The following is an 18842-nucleotide window of genomic DNA, read 5'->3' on the forward strand; positions in this document are numbered from 1 at the left end:
CTTCCCGTCAAGAGCCAAGACACGGGAAGGCCACTGCGATAGGTAGGTAACCTCGCGGCTCACGCCATTGATGTTCTAAGACCATAGTCTAGAGGAAAAGTTTGGATATTCTTCGTGTTTAGGATCCGGATGAGGATCCGTACATCATAGGCAGTGCTGGATAGGTAGGGTAGGTAGCTGGCCAAGACGCGGGAACATTCCACCTCTAGGACGAGGGTGTTCGAAAAAGGGGGGAGCCTCGAGGAGGGGGGAGGAGAGGATCTAGAACATGCCAGGGCAGCACGATCGTCCAAAAAACAAGATCCCTGCTGCGAGTCTCCGGGGGGTTTCCACTGGGCATATCCATGCTCCACAGCCTCCACCCTGGCCGACTGGCCCGACCTTGCTGAGGAGGAGACGGAGGAATAGAAGTAGTTGATACTGTGTATGCTAGATCCTTAAAGCCTCTCTTTGAGGATAGAACCGAGCAGCATCTCTTCGAGAAAACGAAGATTATGAATCAGCCTGGACAAAGGTGATGGAGAGAGAGGGGGGGGGGGGGGAGATAGGAAAGTCTGTAAGTTTAGGGACCAGCAAGGACCAACCAGGTCTATCAATGATGAATCAATTACACACGTCGCCGACCTGCATTCACCCACCGGAATCCCGATAATGAGCTTATTTCTTTTCTCCAATCTGTCGAGTGAAATTTTCTGCTCAGTCTCCGAGTTTCTCATTTGCTTTAAACTCGCCGACTGGTAAATTGCTGCCCCAGCTTTTTTTTTTGTTCTAGTTGTGTACTCGGTACGGATTACCCAACGGTCAAAAGTCCCGAGCAGGAAAAACAACTCACCTGCGTTCTTAATTTCTCGCGGCGAGGGGTAGTCGCTGCTTACGGGCATTTATATGCGCGCAGTACGGATACACCTCACGCAAGTTGGTATCCGTAGGATGGCAGTGTAAAACCGTGTCAGAGGCATAAAACCCTAGAAATGACAGAAATGACTCTGCGTCACTGGACAGTGCAGCAAAACTGGAATGATTAGATGAACGCGACCAACACTTTCCGTACCAGAAACCTACTTTGTAAGGATATACAATGTTTCATGAAACTTAGCTGTCCGTAACCTACGACCCCACCCCTCCTTATACGTTCATCGGATTATTGTCAAGATGCGGGAAGGAAAAGGAAAGAAAAAGGAGGGGCCGGGTAGGTTGTTTGGGGTAGATGGTGATTCGGGGAGGGAGGCTATATCATGAGCGGTATTATGGCACGCCATATGCTTGAAGTTGAGCATGTCTAACGTCAGTTCAAGCCCATTCTTGACACATTCTTGACAGAAGGGGAATCGGGGTGCAGCTTTCAGCCCTAGCCTGGTGTCACCGAGCCCCTCTGATCGTTCACATTCCTCGAGGGAAAGCCGAGACTGTCATCGAGTTGGGACTCTTGGCGTTAATCCGTTTCGTCTTGATGCTGTTTTCACAGCATTGTTTCGCGCGCAAGAACGCCGCCGGCTGGCTCTGGCCCTCGTGGTCCGGTCCCTCAGCGCGGGTTCCCACCCCCGCTGGATATCCTGGTTTCAACCCCCCGTCAATTTTAGATGACGATGGAGCCACGCTCTCGCCACGGAGCAGCGCGCATGCCTGCCCACGGCACCACGGCGCCGGGAGCATAGAGGAGTGGTTCCTCTTTTTGCGTTCTGGACTGCATTGTTTGGTCCGCACGTCCGCCCTGAGGAGCGAGGATGAACCCCCATGAGGCAGGTTGGTAAGGTAGGACCGTAGGATGGACGGCGGCGGCGGCACAGTAGGAGGAAAACTCTCTCGCGCGCGTTGTTTTTTCCTTCCCGTTGGTGGCGCTTGTCCTTCTTCCGTCCCTCTGCAGGATCGAGTAAGATTAAATCAAAATAATACCGGTGTTATGGTTGCCTGCCCTCCTGCTCTAGGCTCTTCCCTCAAAAGGATTGCCATATCCTGCAATGTAGGTGTGAAGTCTTTCCTTGACCCTTTCTCTCTCTATCCACGCTGGTCTGGAACTCTTGCTGTACCCCTTTGAGGTCCGACATTCCTTCACTTGTTGATATTGCCGACTGCTATTCTGTCATTATCCAAAGAAAAGACACCGAGCTTGTCTCTGTCCGAATTGAATCTGCATCCGATCAGTAGTTCCTCCTTGGCTAGGAACCTCACCGTAACATATCGTTATCACGTCCATCGTCTTCGACACAATGAAGCAATCCATTCTCTTGTTGGCCGCCTCGGCCGCTCACATGGCCTTCGCCAAGCCCGTCAAGTCCTGCTCAGCCAAGCCGCGTAGCACCACCGTCCTCACCTTCTACGTCACCCCGACCTACGGAGGCCCGACCATGACCCCCATCCCGACGGCGCCGGTCGTGCAACCTACTCCCGTCGAACCCCCCGTCGAGAGCTCCGTCGAAAGCTCCGCCCCCGTCGAGACTCCCGTTCAGATGCCATCGGTCATCGCAACGACCGCATCGGCCTCGGCTACCGTGGTGGAGCAGGCTGCCCCATCGTCGAGCAGCAGCAGTGCCAGCACCCCGGCCTCATCCTCGACGCCGATCGGCAGTGGTGGAACCAAGCAGGGCAAGTCGACCTTTTACGGCGGTAACACCTCTGGCGGCATGTGCTCCTTCTCGACCTATACCATCCCCTCCGGCCTCTACGGCACTGCCTTCTCCGGCCAGGCTTGGGATTCTGCCGCTCACTGCGGTGCATGCGTCAAGGTCACTGGACCCAATGGCAACAGCATCACAGCCATGGTTGTAGACCAGTGCCCCGAGTGCGACGAGGGCCACCTCGATCTGTTCCAGGATGCCTTCACGCAGCTCGGAACCGTCTCCGAGGGCATCATTTCGACTTCGTACGAGTTTGTTGAGTGCGGTATCACTTCGCCGATCAAGCTCCACAATAAGACTGGCACTTCTGCCAACTGGTTCTCCATGCAAGTGCTGAACCACAACGAGCCCGTGGCGAAGCTCGAAGTCAGCACGGATGGCGGAAGCACTTGGCAGGCGACCAACCGCCAGCCGTACAACTTTTTCGAGAACTCGAGCGGTTTCGGAACCGAGACCGTCGACGTTCGCGTCACGAGCGAGTCGGGAAAGACTATCACTGTCAACAGCGTCAGCGTCGCCGCCGATTCCGAAAAGGAGGCGTCATCCAACTTCTAAGTCGTGAGCATGATAGTCTCATGAGCTCGGACATTGGAAGTATGGCTGTCGTCTGAGGACGAGCGCGGTTCGGAGATTTTTGTTTCCCTGGCCTGGGCGTCTGTTGCTCTGGATTGTCGTCTGCATATGAGCCTATTGTGGCACCGTGTGCTTTGCATGCTGCAGGGACAGAATGCATCGATCGCGATTCGTCTTGGTCGATAGCCCTTCATTGTTTGAGCGAACTCTTCATTTCTCTTTTCTCTTCAATGCTCGCACTGGGCCTTTCTTTCTTTCATGTGAAGACGACTTGGGGTTAGACAGCATGGTTAGGGACCGGAAAATGGCTCGGGGCTAGCCTAGAACTTCCCACTTATGAATTGGTTTTTTGAGCAAGCTCAAAGCGCCTAGTTGGTTTGCGTAGCATTTACGTGGACAGTGTAGCAATAGTTCTCTTCAGATGATCTCAATCTTACCGTCGACGAACGGCATCTTTCCTCATTGCAGGATCGGAAACTCGATGCGTGCGAGTGAATACGTCTGCGTGGTGTCTGGTAGAAGGAAGCCTTGGCTCGTGGGTGCATGATTCGTTTCGCGCATGTACGCGTGGATAAAGTCGTGCTGTTGTTAGCGTTCGGCCTTGGGTGATGACCGCGATGTGCAAGTCTAAGTTCAACGATGCCGGCATGTTAGATTACCGGTAGAGATCGCCAGGAACCGAGCCTGTCTTGGAAATAGCTGAGACCAATCAACAATGCTTGCAGAGCGGGTTAGCTCGATCAACACGCAGTACAGATCTCCTTTCCTCCTAGTCTCTGCTGTTCTGAATCTCTGACTCTCGCGTTATCGGCAATCGTAGTCCGTAGTCCGTAGAGTTTCTAATCCACAAGTCAGGAAATGAAGGATGCCTCAAAAGTGAAAACGCGTTCTTTCGAGGTGAGGCTAGCGGCTGGTACCTGCCAAGACGGCGGCGAAACTGTCTTAGTCTTAAATTCCGTAGGCAGGAACATGGCGCGATGAATGGACAGATGCTGCTGGTGCACGTTGCGACAAGCTCTGTGTTACTCAACGGCGAGGCTGTACGCCATGGCTAACTTGGTTGAGCTTGCGCAGCTCGCATTTGACTGGTTTCCAACTCCCCTTTCTTTGTAGGAATCGCTGGGAAATGAATTGTACCACGGCATGTTTCGCATCGTTGTAGCGGCAAAAGACACTGGCCATGGAGAGGTGAAATGAGCATTCGTCAGATCGTGGGCAGCAATACCTAGTTGACGACGGACCACCGAGTTTAGTGTATCCATAGGTGTGATTGTGGCCTGTCAGTCATGAGCCTGTCATCGGTTCGCCATGGTCCGATCGATGAAGGATTGCCGGCAAGGATCGGGTAGCTGGGATGGACGTGATTCGACCGTTGTTTGGTAGCTTGACCGTTGGTCAGGGTGCCCAAGTTTGACCGTTGGCGGAGCTCTGCTGTGCCAGGACCTCGGCCCCCATCCAGCCACGAACTTCCCTGACAATCCTGACGACTGAGTGCAGAGGGGAGTGTCGAGACTGGAGGGGTAGTCGTGAGGAATGTTGGGGTGTACGATTGATTCAAGGTGATAAGCTCGGAATTTGTAGGGTATTAAGATAGGTAGCGAGTCGTCGACGGCATCGAGCCTCTGAAGCATGGATGTACCAGCAGTGCGTCGACTGGTGACGATCGATGACTTGCTTCTGCCGGTGCGGGTCAAGGAGCGTGTAGGGAGTCTGATCGGATAGACTTGGCGGAATTCAATGTCGCAAAGGTGCGGGAGTTGAGACGACACAGCGGATAACGCAACACCTTATAGACGACTGAATTTATCAGCATACGATGCAGTAGAGAGGAATGTAAGCGCGGACGAATGGTGTCGCATCTTGTATCTTAAAACCAAAGTGTGTGAGGTGACAGAGAAACAGGTATTACCCGCACGCTGTATCCGTAGGTATTCTGTATGTCTGCAGTAGTGTGTGTATTCGTAGTGGAGGTGGACGAACTGGAGGAATGAGCTTTCGGTCTCGGCGACCCTGACCAAGCTGGATGTTCGGCTCTTCCCCAAGCCTGCCCTGCCCTGCCCAGCGCCATGCAGCTAGGTAAGGTAAACCGCCCCCGCTTCCCTCTGGTGCTTCCATTCCAAGTGCAACCTTTCCGGGAAGGCACCCAACCTGGCACTTTCCCAGCTCGCCAGTCCCCAAGCAAGCTGAGAACCCCTGTCTTGAAGCTCCAGTAGCCAATCCCGCTGGTTTGGCTCGACAGGGATCGCTGCCCTGAGGTGCTGTAGGCAGCTCCCCCGCCCGACTTCAGCAACCAGTCACAGCCCAATGCAGCATTTCCCCCAGCTGAAATCTGCTGAGGTAATGGCGAGTATTACGTCGTTATCCGCTTTCTCTCTCCCTCCTGCACCGCGGACACCAGGAAGCTGGTTGACAGCTTGCAAAGCACCCGAAGAGAGGCCTCATTGCGATTGCTTCACTCCGTACTGCCCGAGAAGTCATCCAAAAGATACCTTACCTTAGGTATCCAAAGAAAATAAGGGAGGTGTGGTTACTGGAAATCATGGTCTTAGCCAAGCATTCGAGGTACCCTTCTGGTTTAGCATCGCACCTTGCCTGACGGTTAAAACCCCCCACCCCCTGCTCTGCTCGTCTCGCTTTTCTGGTGCCATGAACCGGTTGAAGCTGCAGTCGTAATCTTGTAATGTCCCAGTCGCACTTGCACTTGCACTCACTTTCTTGCATTAAGGTAGGTTCCAGTTGGTCAGAAAACTTGTACATGGCACTTGTACACTCTGCACCACCTTCCATTGACGCCCACCCCATCGATCGGCCTGTTGTTCCGCCCGGGCAGTCTCTCCAAGTTCCAACCGTCTCCAAACGCACCAAGTACTTCGTACCGGCTACCCAATCCATGCCACGGCGTAGCCGCTAGCGAACCTGACGTATCTGTGCCAAATTCCCAATCCAACCTTCACCTTTCTGATTCTCCATCCACTTCATCACTGCCACCTTTGCCTTGCCCTCCCTCCACCTTGGCTTCGTGGCTTCCCGCCTTCTGTCTTTCTTCTACCGAATCTTGTTCTACTTCGTGCCACCCTCCACAATTTCTTCACTAAGCTATCTTAGTATTCCAACTACTGGCCGACCAGCCACAGTCCGGCCACTCTCCATTCACTCCCTCCTTTTTCCCTGTCGCCGATCTACTTCTCTCTTCTCGTCTCTTTTTAGTCCGAGACCCTCCCTGAGACCCTCCTCGCGTCCCTTCTCCAATTTCGTTACTTGTTCACTCTCTCCCCTCCAAACTCCAATTCCAACGAGGCCACCGGTCTACCTCGTCCATTGCAAGAGCTACAATTGCATGCGTCGGTACAGCATCGCAAGCTGAGCGCCTGGCTAATTGACTCGGTCATCCCACATTAAGCTGCTCCGCGCGGCGCCCGAGAGCTTGACAAGATGGCTTCCGCACTCGAGAAGAACGAGCTCAAGGTTCAGGGTGTCGTCGAGGCTGCCCAGGATCCCGAATCCAACGTTTCCGCAGACGATGCTCAGAAGAAGATTGTCGAAGAGTCCAAGAAGGCTGGTATCACCGCCTTCACCTTCGACCCCGATGCGAGCCCTGAAGAGAAGCGCCGCCAAGCTGCAGCTGTGAGTTGCGCAACCGAGTTCCCCACTTCACCATTGAATTGAGCCGAACTGACACGTCTCTTGTTTGCCAGGCCGTTCCCGCAGGCTTCCATTCCCAGCGAACCAAGGGTATTTCAGTCGTAACCGATGTGGCTGATTCGAGTGCTCCCGTCACCGATCTTCCACCCCCGACCAAAGAAGGCGTCATCGAATTACCCAAGGACAAGGACGGAAACACGATCAAGACCCACGATCCCCAAAGCCATGACGAAGAACCATACACGAGAACTGGTTGGGCCCCGAGGTTCGGCTGGCCCGCTGACGACCTCCATGATGCGGCAAGTCTCCTAGATCACTCGACCTGGCTCGAAAGTAACATCCCGGATAAATTCTACGGAGACTGGTACCATAATGCCGCCATCATTGCCTTTGCCTGTATCTCTTCATGGCTCGTCGCTGTTTTGGGCGGAGGCCTTGGCTGGGTCTTCATTCTCATGGCTGTCTGCTCAACTTACTACCGGACTTCCATTCGCCGAGTCAGGCGCAACTTTCGAGACGACATCAACAGAGAACTTTCGCTGAAGAAACTTGAGACTGAAACCGAATCGCTCGAGTGGATCAATTCCTTTATGCTCAAGTTCTGGCCTATCTATCAACCCGTTCTGGCACAAACCATCATCAACTCTGTTGATCAGGTTCTCAGTGGTGCTACTCCCGCCTTCCTGGACAGCTTGAAGCTCAAGACGTTCACTCTCGGCTCAAAGCCTCCGCGAATGGAGCACGTAAAGACGTATCCCAAAGCTGGAGATGACACCGTCATCATGGATTGGAAATTTAGCTTCACCCCCAATGACACGGCGGATATGACCTCCAAGCAAGTCAAAAACAAGATCAACCCAAAGGTTGTTCTTGAGATTCGAGTTGGAAAGGCCATGATTAGCAAAGGCCTGGACGTGATCGTTGAGGACATGTCCTTTTCTGGCATCATGCAACTCAAGATCAAGCTACAAATCCCTTTCCCTCACATTGAAAAGGTGGAGATGTGCTTTCTGGAAAAGCCCACGATTGATTACGTCTGCAAACCTCTCGGTGGTGAGACTTTCGGATTCGACATCAACTTCATTCCTGGACTCGAGTCTTTCATCCTCGAGCAGATCCACGGCAACCTGGCTCCCATGATGTACTCTCCCAACGTATTCCCCATTGAAGTAGCCAAGATGCTGGCTGGAACCCCGGTTGACCAGGCTATCGGCGTGGTTGCTGTTACTCTCCATGGCGCTCAGGGCCTCAAGAACCCGGACAACTTCTCTGGTTCGCCCGATCCGTATGCCGCCTTGACCTTGAATCGCCGCCAGCAGCTTGCCCGCACAAAGCACGTCAAGGACACCGGAAACCCGCGCTGGAACGAGACTCACTACATCATCATCACTTCTTTCAATGACTCTCTGGATATCCAAGTATTCGACTACAATGACTTCAGAAAACACAAGGAACTGGGCGTGGCATCGTTTGCTCTCGATCAGGTCGAGGAACTGGCTGTTCACGAGAATGAAGTCCTTGAAGTCATTGCAGACGGCAAGGCTCGAGGTCAGCTCTCCTGCGATATCCGATTCTTCCCAGTCATGGAGCCCAAGAAGTTGGAAGACGGCAGCTTGGAGCCTCCGCCCGACTCCAACACGGGTATTCTCAGATTCACAGTGGAGCAGGCTAAGGATTTGGATGGCACCAAGAGTCTTGTCGGTCTTCTCAACCCTTATGCTACTCTGCATCTCAACGGCCGAGACGTCCACTCTACAAAGAAGCTAAAGAGGACCAATAACCCGATCTGGGATAATGGCTCGAAGGAGATGTTGATTACGGACAAGAAGAACGCTAAACTTGGAGTCACGATCAAAGACGACCGCGATCTTACTGGCGACCAGGTCATCGGCAAGTACCAGATCAAACTCGAGGACATGCTGGAGTGCATGGGCAAGAGCCAGGAGTGGTTCCATCTCTCTGGCGTCGCGACCGGTCGCGTGAAGATGATGGCTCAATGGAAGCCGGTTGCTCTTTCTGGTGTAGTCGGTGGTACGGGAGGTTACGTCACCCCGGTTGGTGTTATGCGTTTCCACTTCAAGAACGCAAAGGACCTTCGCAACTTCGAGACTCTCGGCAAATCCGACCCCTACGTGCGCGTTCTTCTCTCCGGCATTGAGAAGGCTCGCACAGTTACCCATAAGAACACTCTTGATCCCGACTTTGATGAGGTTCTCTACGTTCCAGTCCACTCGGCTCGCGAGCGTCTTACGCTCGAAGTCATGGACTCTGAGAAGATGGGCAAGGATCGCAGTCTTGGTTTGATTGAAGTATTCGCTGGCGACTACATCTCGCAAGCTGAGAACGGCGAGTACAACGTTCACGATCAGAAGAAGATGTTCCAGGGTGGTCTGCAGCTTCATGGCAAGGGCATCGCAAAGGGTGTTCTGACCTACACGGTATCCTTTTTCCCTTGTCTCAATGTTGCCGACCCCGAAGACGAGGAGGAAGAGGCTGAGGCGGCTGCAGCTGCGAAGGCGATCGAGGATGCTCCGCGATCGTCAGAGGCCGGTAAATTCAGCAGCTCCATGGAGAAGAAGACCGAAGAGAAGAAGGACGGAGCCGAGTTGGAAATCAGTCCGCCAAAGACACCAGTCACTCCTGTCTCACCTACTATGCCCAGGAAATCCAAGGATGAGAGCGGCCCGCCTAAGATTCGGCTGTCCCCTCAGGAGCTTCTGAAGTATGAGTCTGGTCTCTTGATCTTCAAGCTCATGGAAGCGGAGATGCCTGAGCACAACACACACTTGGAGGTCTGGGTCGACGACATGGCCTTCCCTTCGTATACCTCGTCTGCCGCCAAGCACAAGAAGCACGCATTTGATGAAATTGGCGATTGTTTCATCCGAGAGCTCGACTTCTCTCGTCTTACACTCAAGGTCCGTGAGAAGGGCGACAAGGTAGAGGGCAGCGACAAGGACAAGGACCACACCATCGCCAAGCTGCAGGGAAACACTTTGGACACGCTGAAGCAGTGCCTGGTGAGTTTTTTCATCTCCCGGAAACATGACAAATTGCTAACCAGTTTTAGAACAACCCCACGACTCTCAAGTTGAAAGACAAGGAAAACCGGCCCAGCAGCGTCAAGGTCAGCCTCAAGTATATTCCCGTCAAGATGCAGCTGGATCCGAGCGAAAGTATCAACAACATGGGTACACTCCGCGTCGATGTTTTGGATGCCCAAGACCTACCGTCAGCCGACTCAAATGGCAAGAGCGATCCTTACTGCAAGTTTGAGCTCAATGGCGAGGATGTGTACAAGACCAAGGTTCAGAAGAAGACGCTGCACCCTGCCTGGAACGAATTCTTTGAGGTTCCCGTCCCATCGAGAACGGCTGCCAAGTTCAAGGTCACTGTGTGGGACTACGATTTCGCCGACAAGCCCGACTTCCTTGGAGCTGCCGACATTAACCTTGAGCAGCTGGATCCCTTTAGACCTAGTGAGAGTCGACTAATTCTGGATGGAAAGTCGGGCACAGTCAGATTGAGGATGCTTTTCCGGCCCTCGTATGTCACTCGCACTCGCCAGGGCACCTCTACCTTTTCCGGAACATTCGCGGCGCCTGGGAGAATCGTCACTGGCATTGCTGGAGCACCCATCAAAGTTGGCAGCACCGTTGGTCACGGCGTGGGCAAAGGTGCCTCGTTCCTCAAGCGTGGTTTGTTTTCCAGAAAGGAGGATGACGCAGATGGTGCGTCGTCTAGTTTCAACGATATCCCGACCATTGTCGAGAATGGAGGCAGCCCTCCTGGACCGACACCTGGCCTCGGACTCAAGCGAGCAACAGGATTCTCCACATCGGATGGGAGTGAATCTCCCGATACGCGACCGGGCACCTCCAATGGCTCTACACTAGGAGGTCACGCGCGTAAACAGAGCAACGGGGCCGCTTCTGTTCACAGCTTGAACCCAGGTTCCCCTGGCTCAGGAAGCGCCTCTTTCACCGTCGTGTCTGCTACGGGATTCCCTCCCTCAACCGACTTGTACATCACCATCAACCAGTTGACGCCCAAGCCCAAGGCAATTGGCAAGACCAAGCACCATAAGGACGCCACTGGTTTCTTCCGATTCAACGAGACTTTCAAGACCACATGCACACCCGATACCCAATTCAAGATCGAGGCCAAGGGCGAGCACACCCTCAGGAGCGATGACGACCTGGGCGAAGCCCTTTACTTCGTCGATGAAACCGGAACTGGAGCCGAGAAGGAGATCAAGCTTGGAAGCGGAACGGTCATTATGAAGAGTACCTTCGTCGCATCAGCCAGCACCTTGGACCCTGACAGCCCCAAGTCGATTGTTCGCCGCAGCTTCATGAGCAAGCGTGAGAGTCGCAGCAGAGAGGGAACACCGAGCTAATTGACTTGGTTCCAGCTCGTGTGTCGAACCTCGTTTCTGGACTGTAACTGTTTTTTTCATACGTCCTTTTCCTTTGATAACAAAAAGCTTTTTGAACTCTTTCAGATACCTTGGATGTTGCCCAACAAGCTGGCGATTACCATCCACTAATGAGTCTTTCCATTTTTTCTTATCATTTTATTTTGTACTGGAGGGCGTAGTCGGAGGCTTTGGGGAGACGGTCGGATAGGGCGTGGACGGGTGGTAGAGAGAGCAGGGCAAACAGGTCCATAGCTTCTTGTACCTGAGTTAAGATGCAATTCAAGCTATCCAATTTCACTGAGCCAGCTTCATACGCTTTTATGCTACATCAGCCTCAAAGCCTTGCACCGTGTCTTAATGCTCGAATTTAGGTCAAACATCAGGAATCTCTTTTCATCATCTTTCGCCTTGTTTGTAAAGTAGGGACTCAGCCAGCCAACCTGGAACGTTTCCTTTAGAGACTCGGACAGCGGGCAGCGGGACGGCGAAAAGAGCCACCGTAGCCGAGAAATTTTCAGTGGACCCCGAGTGCATTGTGGCTGGCGCGCGCACCTTTAGCTCACTACTTGCTTGCACGTACTGTTGTAAGCTCTACGAAATCCCAAATACCAAACGATTATTTCCTTCACTAGGTATCCATTGGAGCTCAATCGGCCTCCCCCTTAGCTACAGAACCCTCGAATGACGCCTTCGAATTACCCTCTTCACGCGACTTTGCAATAACTCTGACTTTCCCGGGCCGAAAGCCCTCCCGCTGCCCAAGATGATGCACCCTTCACGACAAGCCTACGTCGAGGAGGCAATGGACGAGGATCGAGGTATCGCGCTGGAGGACGTCCCCGTCGACCACGACTACGAGATTCCCTCCGCATTTGCCGGCGCCGCGCCTGAGAAGACGTCGGCCGTCCTGGCGCAGATGGAGAGGAAGAAGCTGGCGGCGAGTATCGCGGTGCCCACGGACGACAACCGGGTGCGCACAAGGCTCAGAGAGATGGGCGAGCCGATCACGCTCTTTGGCGAGGGCAAGCCCGAACGCAGAGACCGCCTCCGGAACCTGCTGGTTACCCAGCTGCTGGCCAACCAGCAGGAGATGGATGGCATCGAGAACGGCGACATCACAATGGAGGACGCCGAGGATGAGGACGAGGACGAGCAGGACGAGGAGTTTTACACACCCGGCGGCCAGGCCCTGCTGCAGGCACGCATCGATATCGCAAAGTACTCCCTGCCGAGGGCGCGGCGGCGGGTGCAGTTTCAAAAGGCCGAGTCTACGATCCCGTTGCGTACACACGTCAAGTTCCGGAAACAGATCAAGGAGAAGCTGGATGGCTTCGAGCTCCAGGGCAGTCAGACGGCCGGCGAGAGACACGTCAGCATGACGAGATTATCGCCAAACGGAGAGCTCGTTGCCGTGGGGAACTGGGGCGGAGCGCTCAAGCTCATTGAGATCCCGAGCATGGAGGCCAAGATGAATCTCCGAGGACACACACAAAAGATTAGCGGTATCTCATGGTACCCGGGGTCCACGCTACCCGAGGCCAACGTGTCACCCGATACCGTGAACCTCGCTTCCGGCGGAGCTGAGGGCTTGGTCCACCTGTGGTCTCTGAACAAAGATACCCCCCTTTCGACCCTGACGGGCCACGGCGGCAGGGTATCCCGCGTCGAGTTCCACCCTTCCGGCCGATATCTGGCATCGGCCTCAGACGACACGACGTGGAGGCTCTGGGACGTGGAAACGACGGCGGAGCTGCTGCTGCAAGAGGGCCACTCCAGGGGCGTCTACGCCGTCAGCTTCAACGCCGACGGCTCCCTCTTGGCCAGCGCGGGCCTGGACAGCATCGGCCGCATCTGGGATCTGCGGTCCGGCAGGACGGTCATGATTCTCGACGAGCACATCCAGCCCATCTACGCGCTCGACTGGGGTTCCGACGGCCACAGGGTGCTGTCGGGTTCGGCCGACGGCTGGGTAAAGTGCTGGGACGTGCGCAAGGTGCAGCGGACGGCGAACCTCGGCGCGCACGCCAAGGCCGTCTCGGACGTGCGGTGGTTTCGGGGCCTGGACGACCCGATCGACGGCCACCCGCCCGGCCCTGACGAAAAGGGCGCGCAGCAGCCCAAGAAGGCGGGCACGTTTTTCGTCTCTGGCGGGTTCGACGCAAAGATTAAAATCTTCTCGGCCGACAACTGGGGGTTGGTGCAGACGCTCAGCGGGCACTCCGGGCCGGTTGCCAGTGTCGATGTTAGCAGGGACGGCAAGTGGATTGTCAGCGGTGGCCACGACCGGACGGTCAAGCTCTGGGGCCGGAATGATGGCGAGGGAGTGTAAGGAAGATGATTTGGTTTTGGAGACGGACGGAGAGACCGACTCCTGTAGAACAATAAGATACCCCCTTCCAAGTTCAGTCAACTCGCCAACTCCCATCGAACCAGATTTTGAAGCATCGCCTCAAAGTTCATGAAAGACCATCTATAACCTCGCCTTGGGCGATCCACCAACCCCATCAGACGCCCCCCGAACCCTCCCAAGAACCTCATCCATCACATCCCCCAACGCCCTCATCGCGCCCTCCCCAACCTGGTGATGCAACACGACCCTCTTCCCATCCAACTTGATCCCCCTCCACCTCCCAGCCTCATTCCACCGCTCCAAACCCACACCGCAACCCCGGAGATCCAACCAGACCATATTCGTCTCAACAGGCTTTAGCAGTACTCCGCCCCGGGAAACCCACATCCTCCCAACCTCAGCCGCCATCGCCCGGCTCCTCCCCAGCACGCCCCGAGAGTCTCGGTTACCCAGGCCGAAATTCTCTAGAACGGCCTGCCGCGCCGCGGCGGCGAGGACGCCGGCCTGCCTCATCCCGCCGCCTATACTCTTGCGTATCCTCCTCAGACGCTTGATCAGCTCCGACGAACCCAGCACCATGGCGCCCATCGGCGCGGCGAGGTTCTTGCTGAAATCGAGGGTTAGAACGTCGCAGCACCGTCCGAATTCTTCCAGTGTGCCCGCGCCCGCGGATACGGCTTCCCAGAGCCGTGCGCCGTCCACGTGTACGCCGATCCCCCTCTCCCTAGTCCACTCTCTGATCCTCTGCAGCTCCGCGAGCGGCACGACGACGCCGGAGGACGTGTTCTCGATGCTCACCACCCGCGTGGGGCATTTATGTACGTCGTCCGTCACGACGGCATGTGTCTCGACGTCTTCTAGGGTCAAGTACAACCCGTTGCGCGGGCGGATGCCCTGGATCATGGCGCCCGAGAGGTGTGCTACGCCGCCGGCTTCCCAGTGGATTATGTGCGCGGAAGCGTCGGCGAGGACGGCATGGGGTGGTTGGGTTAGGAGGGTGCGGAGGGCGAGCTGGTTTGCCATTGTGCCGGTGAGGACGAAGGCTGCGGCAGCGTGGCCGCAGGTTCTCGCGAGCGAGGTTTCGAAGGCGGTGGTTGTGGTGTCTTCTCCGTAGACGTCGTCGGAGAGGGTTGTTTGGGATATTGCGGTTAGCATTGTTAAGGAGGGGGTTGTTATTACGTCGCCTGGAGGGGGAGGTTAGTGGACTTTCTCTCTATCTCTCTCTCGCGCGCGAGAGAGATCAGTATTCGGGTGATCGGGAATAGAATGAAGACAAGGATGAGGGTTTTGCATGGGCTGGCGTAGAAAGGAGGACTGAGAGGGAAAGGGGGGTTCGACTCACTCCTGAAGTCGAACGCGGCGCCGGTTTCTTGGGGCGAACCCCAGAGGATAGGGGTGTTCTCGTCGTCGGGCATCATAGTGAGGAATTCCAGCAGATCTTTAGATGCCGAAGGACGGCGTATAAATTGCTAGTCTTGATGAAATCACGGCGAGTTTCCAGAGTAGTTCCTGTATGAAAACTATCAAGCCCGAAGCAAAGCCGTGGTGGAACCAGGAATCAGGCAACACGGGCAGTTTGGCAGTTGCTTGCAAGTGTATCCGGCAAGCGCTGTCCAGGTCTTGCAGGGACTTTGTTAATAAGGACGCCCCTCAAAGGCAAGACGATCTCATCTCAGCCGGATTGGAGATGTTATCACGAGACACATACGTTTAGATCTCTTGCCGCCTTGCAATCTGAGCCGAGGAAAGGAACATCACCACCCCATCCGAACTCATTGTGGCGTTTCTAGAAGGATTCGGGTTGAGGCTATCGACCACACAATCCTCTGTCAGCCGCGCGCGCGGGAGGGGCATCCAGACGGGAAACGGCGTGGCGTATGTATGTATGTAAGTGAGAGATGTCATGCAGTCAGCTCAGGGCCCATCGCAATCACGTCGCCCCAGGTCTGTCAAATCAGCGATATAACCATCCTCAAGAGGAAACGAGAGAAGGCTAGTGAACATTCTAGGTCAGCTAAACAGGTCGATTCTAGAAGGTATGCTCGATATGCCTCGGGCTCGGCTCCAGCCCCAAGTAGATCATTGAGGTTCAATGCCGTGATGTGTATCAGTGATTGGACCGTTGACGCGACGTCGGCCTCCAAGTGCTTACGGCAGATGTAACCCGTCTAGGATCTCACATGCAGCAAATAGTCTGCTTCCCCTTTTGATCCTTTAATCACCATGGCTTTCATCTTGGTGATTTGTAGCAGCATTCACGATCTCCAAATGGGCTTCTTGGATTTCTTGGAAAGGGAACTTGGAGGCTGAGCCTTTTTTTTGCTCGCTTGCTTTCGCCTCTTCGGAGTTAGCTGGGCATTTGTTGGCATTGTAGGATTTGTATTGAACATGTATATGACTAAGAATATGAGAAGGAGGAGGATATGTTCTCTTGGCCTAACGTGTGTGTCTGTTGAACAGAAAAGACCGAGGCCTTGTCGTCGATCAGCGGTGTGGGATATAAGCCGGTAGCCGCAAGCATAACGCAGACCCAAAAGAAAGGGGGAGAAATACAGACGATGGTACTCTGGTGGCGTTTATTCTACGATTCTCCTCTTCAACCATATTCCTTTTTCCCTGTCTCTTTTCTATACCCACCTACCTAGACTATGCTCAACTCTCATCTATAACGTTCATCCCCTCGTCCCCTTTCCCCCTCCCACCTTACGCCGGACGCCCCCAGCCATGGTCCTACAGAGCCACGACGCCCAGGAGCCGACCGGGTTTCCCGATGTCAAAGCCCTTGCCGCCGTTGCCGTCTCCTCCTGCGCCGTCGTCGAGGACACGAAGGCGGGTACCTATACGGATGAGAACGCCGTCCTAGCAAGGTACGGACTCGAGAGGCGCGCCGACGGCTTCGTCAACTGGCAGCGGGACTGTGCTACGCACCCGCGGAACTGGACTACCAGACGGAAGGCGTTTGATACCACAGTCATCATTCTGTTTGAGCTGTACACGTGAGAGAGAGCCTTTTTTCTTCTTTTTTGTATATGTTTTCCGTAGCTGACAGGTTGAAAAGTACAATTATAAGTACAACTGGAGTACGTGATCACACCACCTTACCTTATCTTATATTGCCTACTCCCCATCTCTGTCGAACCGTACCGAGATAATCCGTATCGCGGCAGGAACCGAGCAGCGTGGGGGTGTTCGTTGCTACACCAAAGTTCCCTATACCTACCTTACACAACAATGTCAACCTACCCATCAAATACAGAACCAAAGACAGAATGATATGCTAACAAGGCTCTGCCCCTACACAGGCCGTCGCCGCAACCGAGGCGGCTCCAGACTATGGTCTCAGTCGTCAGGTATCCCTGGTGGGCTTCACCCTAATGTAAGCTTCTCTCTCTCCCCCTCCTTCCCAGTTCTCCTGGAAAAGAAGTCCTGACGGACAACAATAATAGGTACCAGCTAGGCCAAGCAATAGGCGGCTTCCTCATCCCCCCCTTTTCCGAGCTCTTTGGCCGCCGCCTCCCCTACCTCATCTCCTGCGCCGCTTTCTGCCTCGCGAGCCTCCTCACTGGCCTAGTCCGCGATCCCGCAACCGTCTACGCAGGGCGTTTCGCAGCGGGGCTCGCCTCGGCCGTGCCGTCCGTCGTCATCGCCGGCAGCGTGGAGGACATGTTCAACACGAAGCAACGGGTCTGGATTATCGTCCTCTGGAACGCGGGGACAACGGTCGGCTTGTGCTTCGGCCCCGTCTACGCCGCGTATATTTCGCAAGCGGTCGGGTGGCGGTGGATCTTCCACAGCGCGGCCGTCGTGACGGCGGTGCTGTTCCTGGCCATGTTTGGGATCAGGGAGAGCCGGCCTAGTATCCTGCTGGGGGCCATTATCAAAAAGATCCAGAGGGAGAGGACCACGATGCGAGAACTGTCGTGGCATAACCCGGACGATGCGCGCGACTGGCGGGCCCTGGTCCGGATCAGCGTTCTTCGACCGGGCAAGATCTTGCTCACGGAGCCGTTGGTCGTTATGGTGGCGCTCATATCGGCGTCGTCGTGGGGCATGATTTACCTTTTTACCGAGTCGCTCACCGTGGTCTACGTCTCGCTCGGGTTCACCAAGACGCAGGCGTCGTTACCGTTCCTGGCCATCGCCGTCGGCGTCGTCTTCACGTTCCTCCCTCGTCTGTGGGATATGAAGGTCGTCCGAGACCGCCAACGAAAGCAGATTCCCATCCAGCCGTGAGTTTACTCATGTATCCTTACCATACGTTCATCGAGATCTCTCAATGCTAACCTCCCTTGACCAGAGAGGACAAAATCATCGGCTTCGCGTTCGCCGCCCCGGCACTCGCCATCGGGCTGGCGTGGTTCGCGTGGACGGTCCCACCCCTGGTGCCGGGCGTCCACTGGGCGGTGCCCACGGCGTCGCTCGTTCTCGTGGGCTTCGCGGTCAACGAGACGGCGCACACTTTGAGCGGCTACCTCGCGGACTCGTACCTGCTCTACTCGGCGTCGGCGTTCTCGGGTCTCGCGCTCGTGCGGGCCGTCGCGTCAGGGCTGATGCCGCTGGTGGCGCACGAGATGTACGCCGGGCTGAACGCGAACTACGCGGGCACGATACTGGCAGGGCTGGCGGCCGCGTTCTGCGTGACGCCGTGGGTGTTTTTCCGGTTCAGCAAGAGGTTGAGGCAGAGGAGCCCGTTTGCGCGGTTTAGTCTGGAGACGCACTACCTGACCAACGTAGAAGATAATTAGTAGATCAGTGGTGACTTCCAAAAGCCATGCAGAGAAGTGAAGCGTCGTTTTGATGTCTGGCAAAATTACAGTTTGGGCTTAGTCAATCGGCGTTGACGTGACCATCGAGGAGGGAAGATCGTCGTCGGCCGAGTTTCGACAGGGTTGGGTGCGGTGGATGGCGTACCTTATTCGGTGGGAACCAGTGGAGAAGGCGTTCGTGGGTGCTGCGACGAACATGTGTTTGCGGTGTTTTGATTGATTCCAGAAAATGAGGTTGATCATAGAGCCCACGAACTATACGATTCCTGACAGGAAATCATTAGTGCCAATAACCAGTCGCCTAACGTTCAAGTGACGCCTGGATATCTTCTGGGTGTCCGGAATAAGGTACCTATGCTCAGCTGACCATTGTCAACTCAAAGTGAGACAGAATGCTCGGGCCAGCGTAGCATGCATTCTGCATAACCCGGTAAAGCCACAGGAGTCTCGATCTTGTCCGAGACATGCCACAGAGA

The 18842-nt window shown here is 55.0% G+C and overlaps 5 protein-coding genes across 5 annotated transcripts; 4 read left to right on the top strand and 1 right to left on the bottom strand.

Moving 5' to 3' along the window:
- Nucleotides 1-2207: 2207 nt before the first annotated feature.
- CCOS01_04599 (rare lipoprotein A) lies at nt 2208-3170 on the top strand (the record flags this gene model as incomplete). The annotated part of the gene is made up of 1 exon (XM_060452780.1): nt 2208-3170. The coding sequence occupies one exon, from the start codon at nt 2208-2210 to the stop codon at nt 3168-3170; it is 963 nt and encodes a 320-aa protein (XP_060316738.1).
- Nucleotides 3171-6620: 3450 nt separating this feature from the next.
- On the top strand, nt 6621-11229 carry CCOS01_04600 (C2 domain-containing protein; the record flags this gene model as incomplete). The annotated part of the gene is made up of 3 exons (XM_060452781.1): nt 6621-6812; nt 6884-9850; nt 9901-11229. The coding sequence occupies 3 exons, from the start codon at nt 6621-6623 to the stop codon at nt 11227-11229; spliced, it is 4488 nt and encodes a 1495-aa protein (XP_060316739.1).
- A 784-nt stretch (nt 11230-12013) lies between these two features.
- Nucleotides 12014-13579, top strand: CCOS01_04601 (WD domain-containing protein; the record flags this gene model as incomplete). The annotated part of the gene is made up of 1 exon (XM_060452782.1): nt 12014-13579. The coding sequence occupies one exon, from the start codon at nt 12014-12016 to the stop codon at nt 13577-13579; it is 1566 nt and encodes a 521-aa protein (XP_060316740.1).
- Nucleotides 13580-13720: 141 nt separating this feature from the next.
- On the bottom strand, nt 13721-15018 carry CCOS01_04602 (beta-eliminating lyase; the record flags this gene model as incomplete). The annotated part of the gene is made up of 2 exons (XM_060452783.1): nt 13721-14784; nt 14943-15018. 2 exons carry the CDS (start codon nt 15016-15018, stop codon nt 13721-13723), a joined length of 1140 nt encoding a protein of 379 aa, XP_060316741.1.
- A 1306-nt stretch (nt 15019-16324) lies between these two features.
- Nucleotides 16325-18345, top strand: CCOS01_04603 (major facilitator superfamily transporter; the record flags this gene model as incomplete). The annotated part of the gene is made up of 5 exons (XM_060452784.1): nt 16325-16596; nt 16659-16680; nt 16903-16976; nt 17047-17829; nt 17898-18345. The coding sequence occupies 5 exons, from the start codon at nt 16325-16327 to the stop codon at nt 18343-18345; spliced, it is 1599 nt and encodes a 532-aa protein (XP_060316742.1).
- Nucleotides 18346-18842: the final 497 nt, after the last annotated feature.

Source organism: Colletotrichum costaricense, assembly GCF_030867565.1.
Source record: "Colletotrichum costaricense strain IMI 309622 chromosome Unknown Scaffold_4.1, whole genome shotgun sequence".
Taxonomy (NCBI): Eukaryota; Fungi; Ascomycota; class Sordariomycetes; order Glomerellales; family Glomerellaceae; genus Colletotrichum; species Colletotrichum costaricense.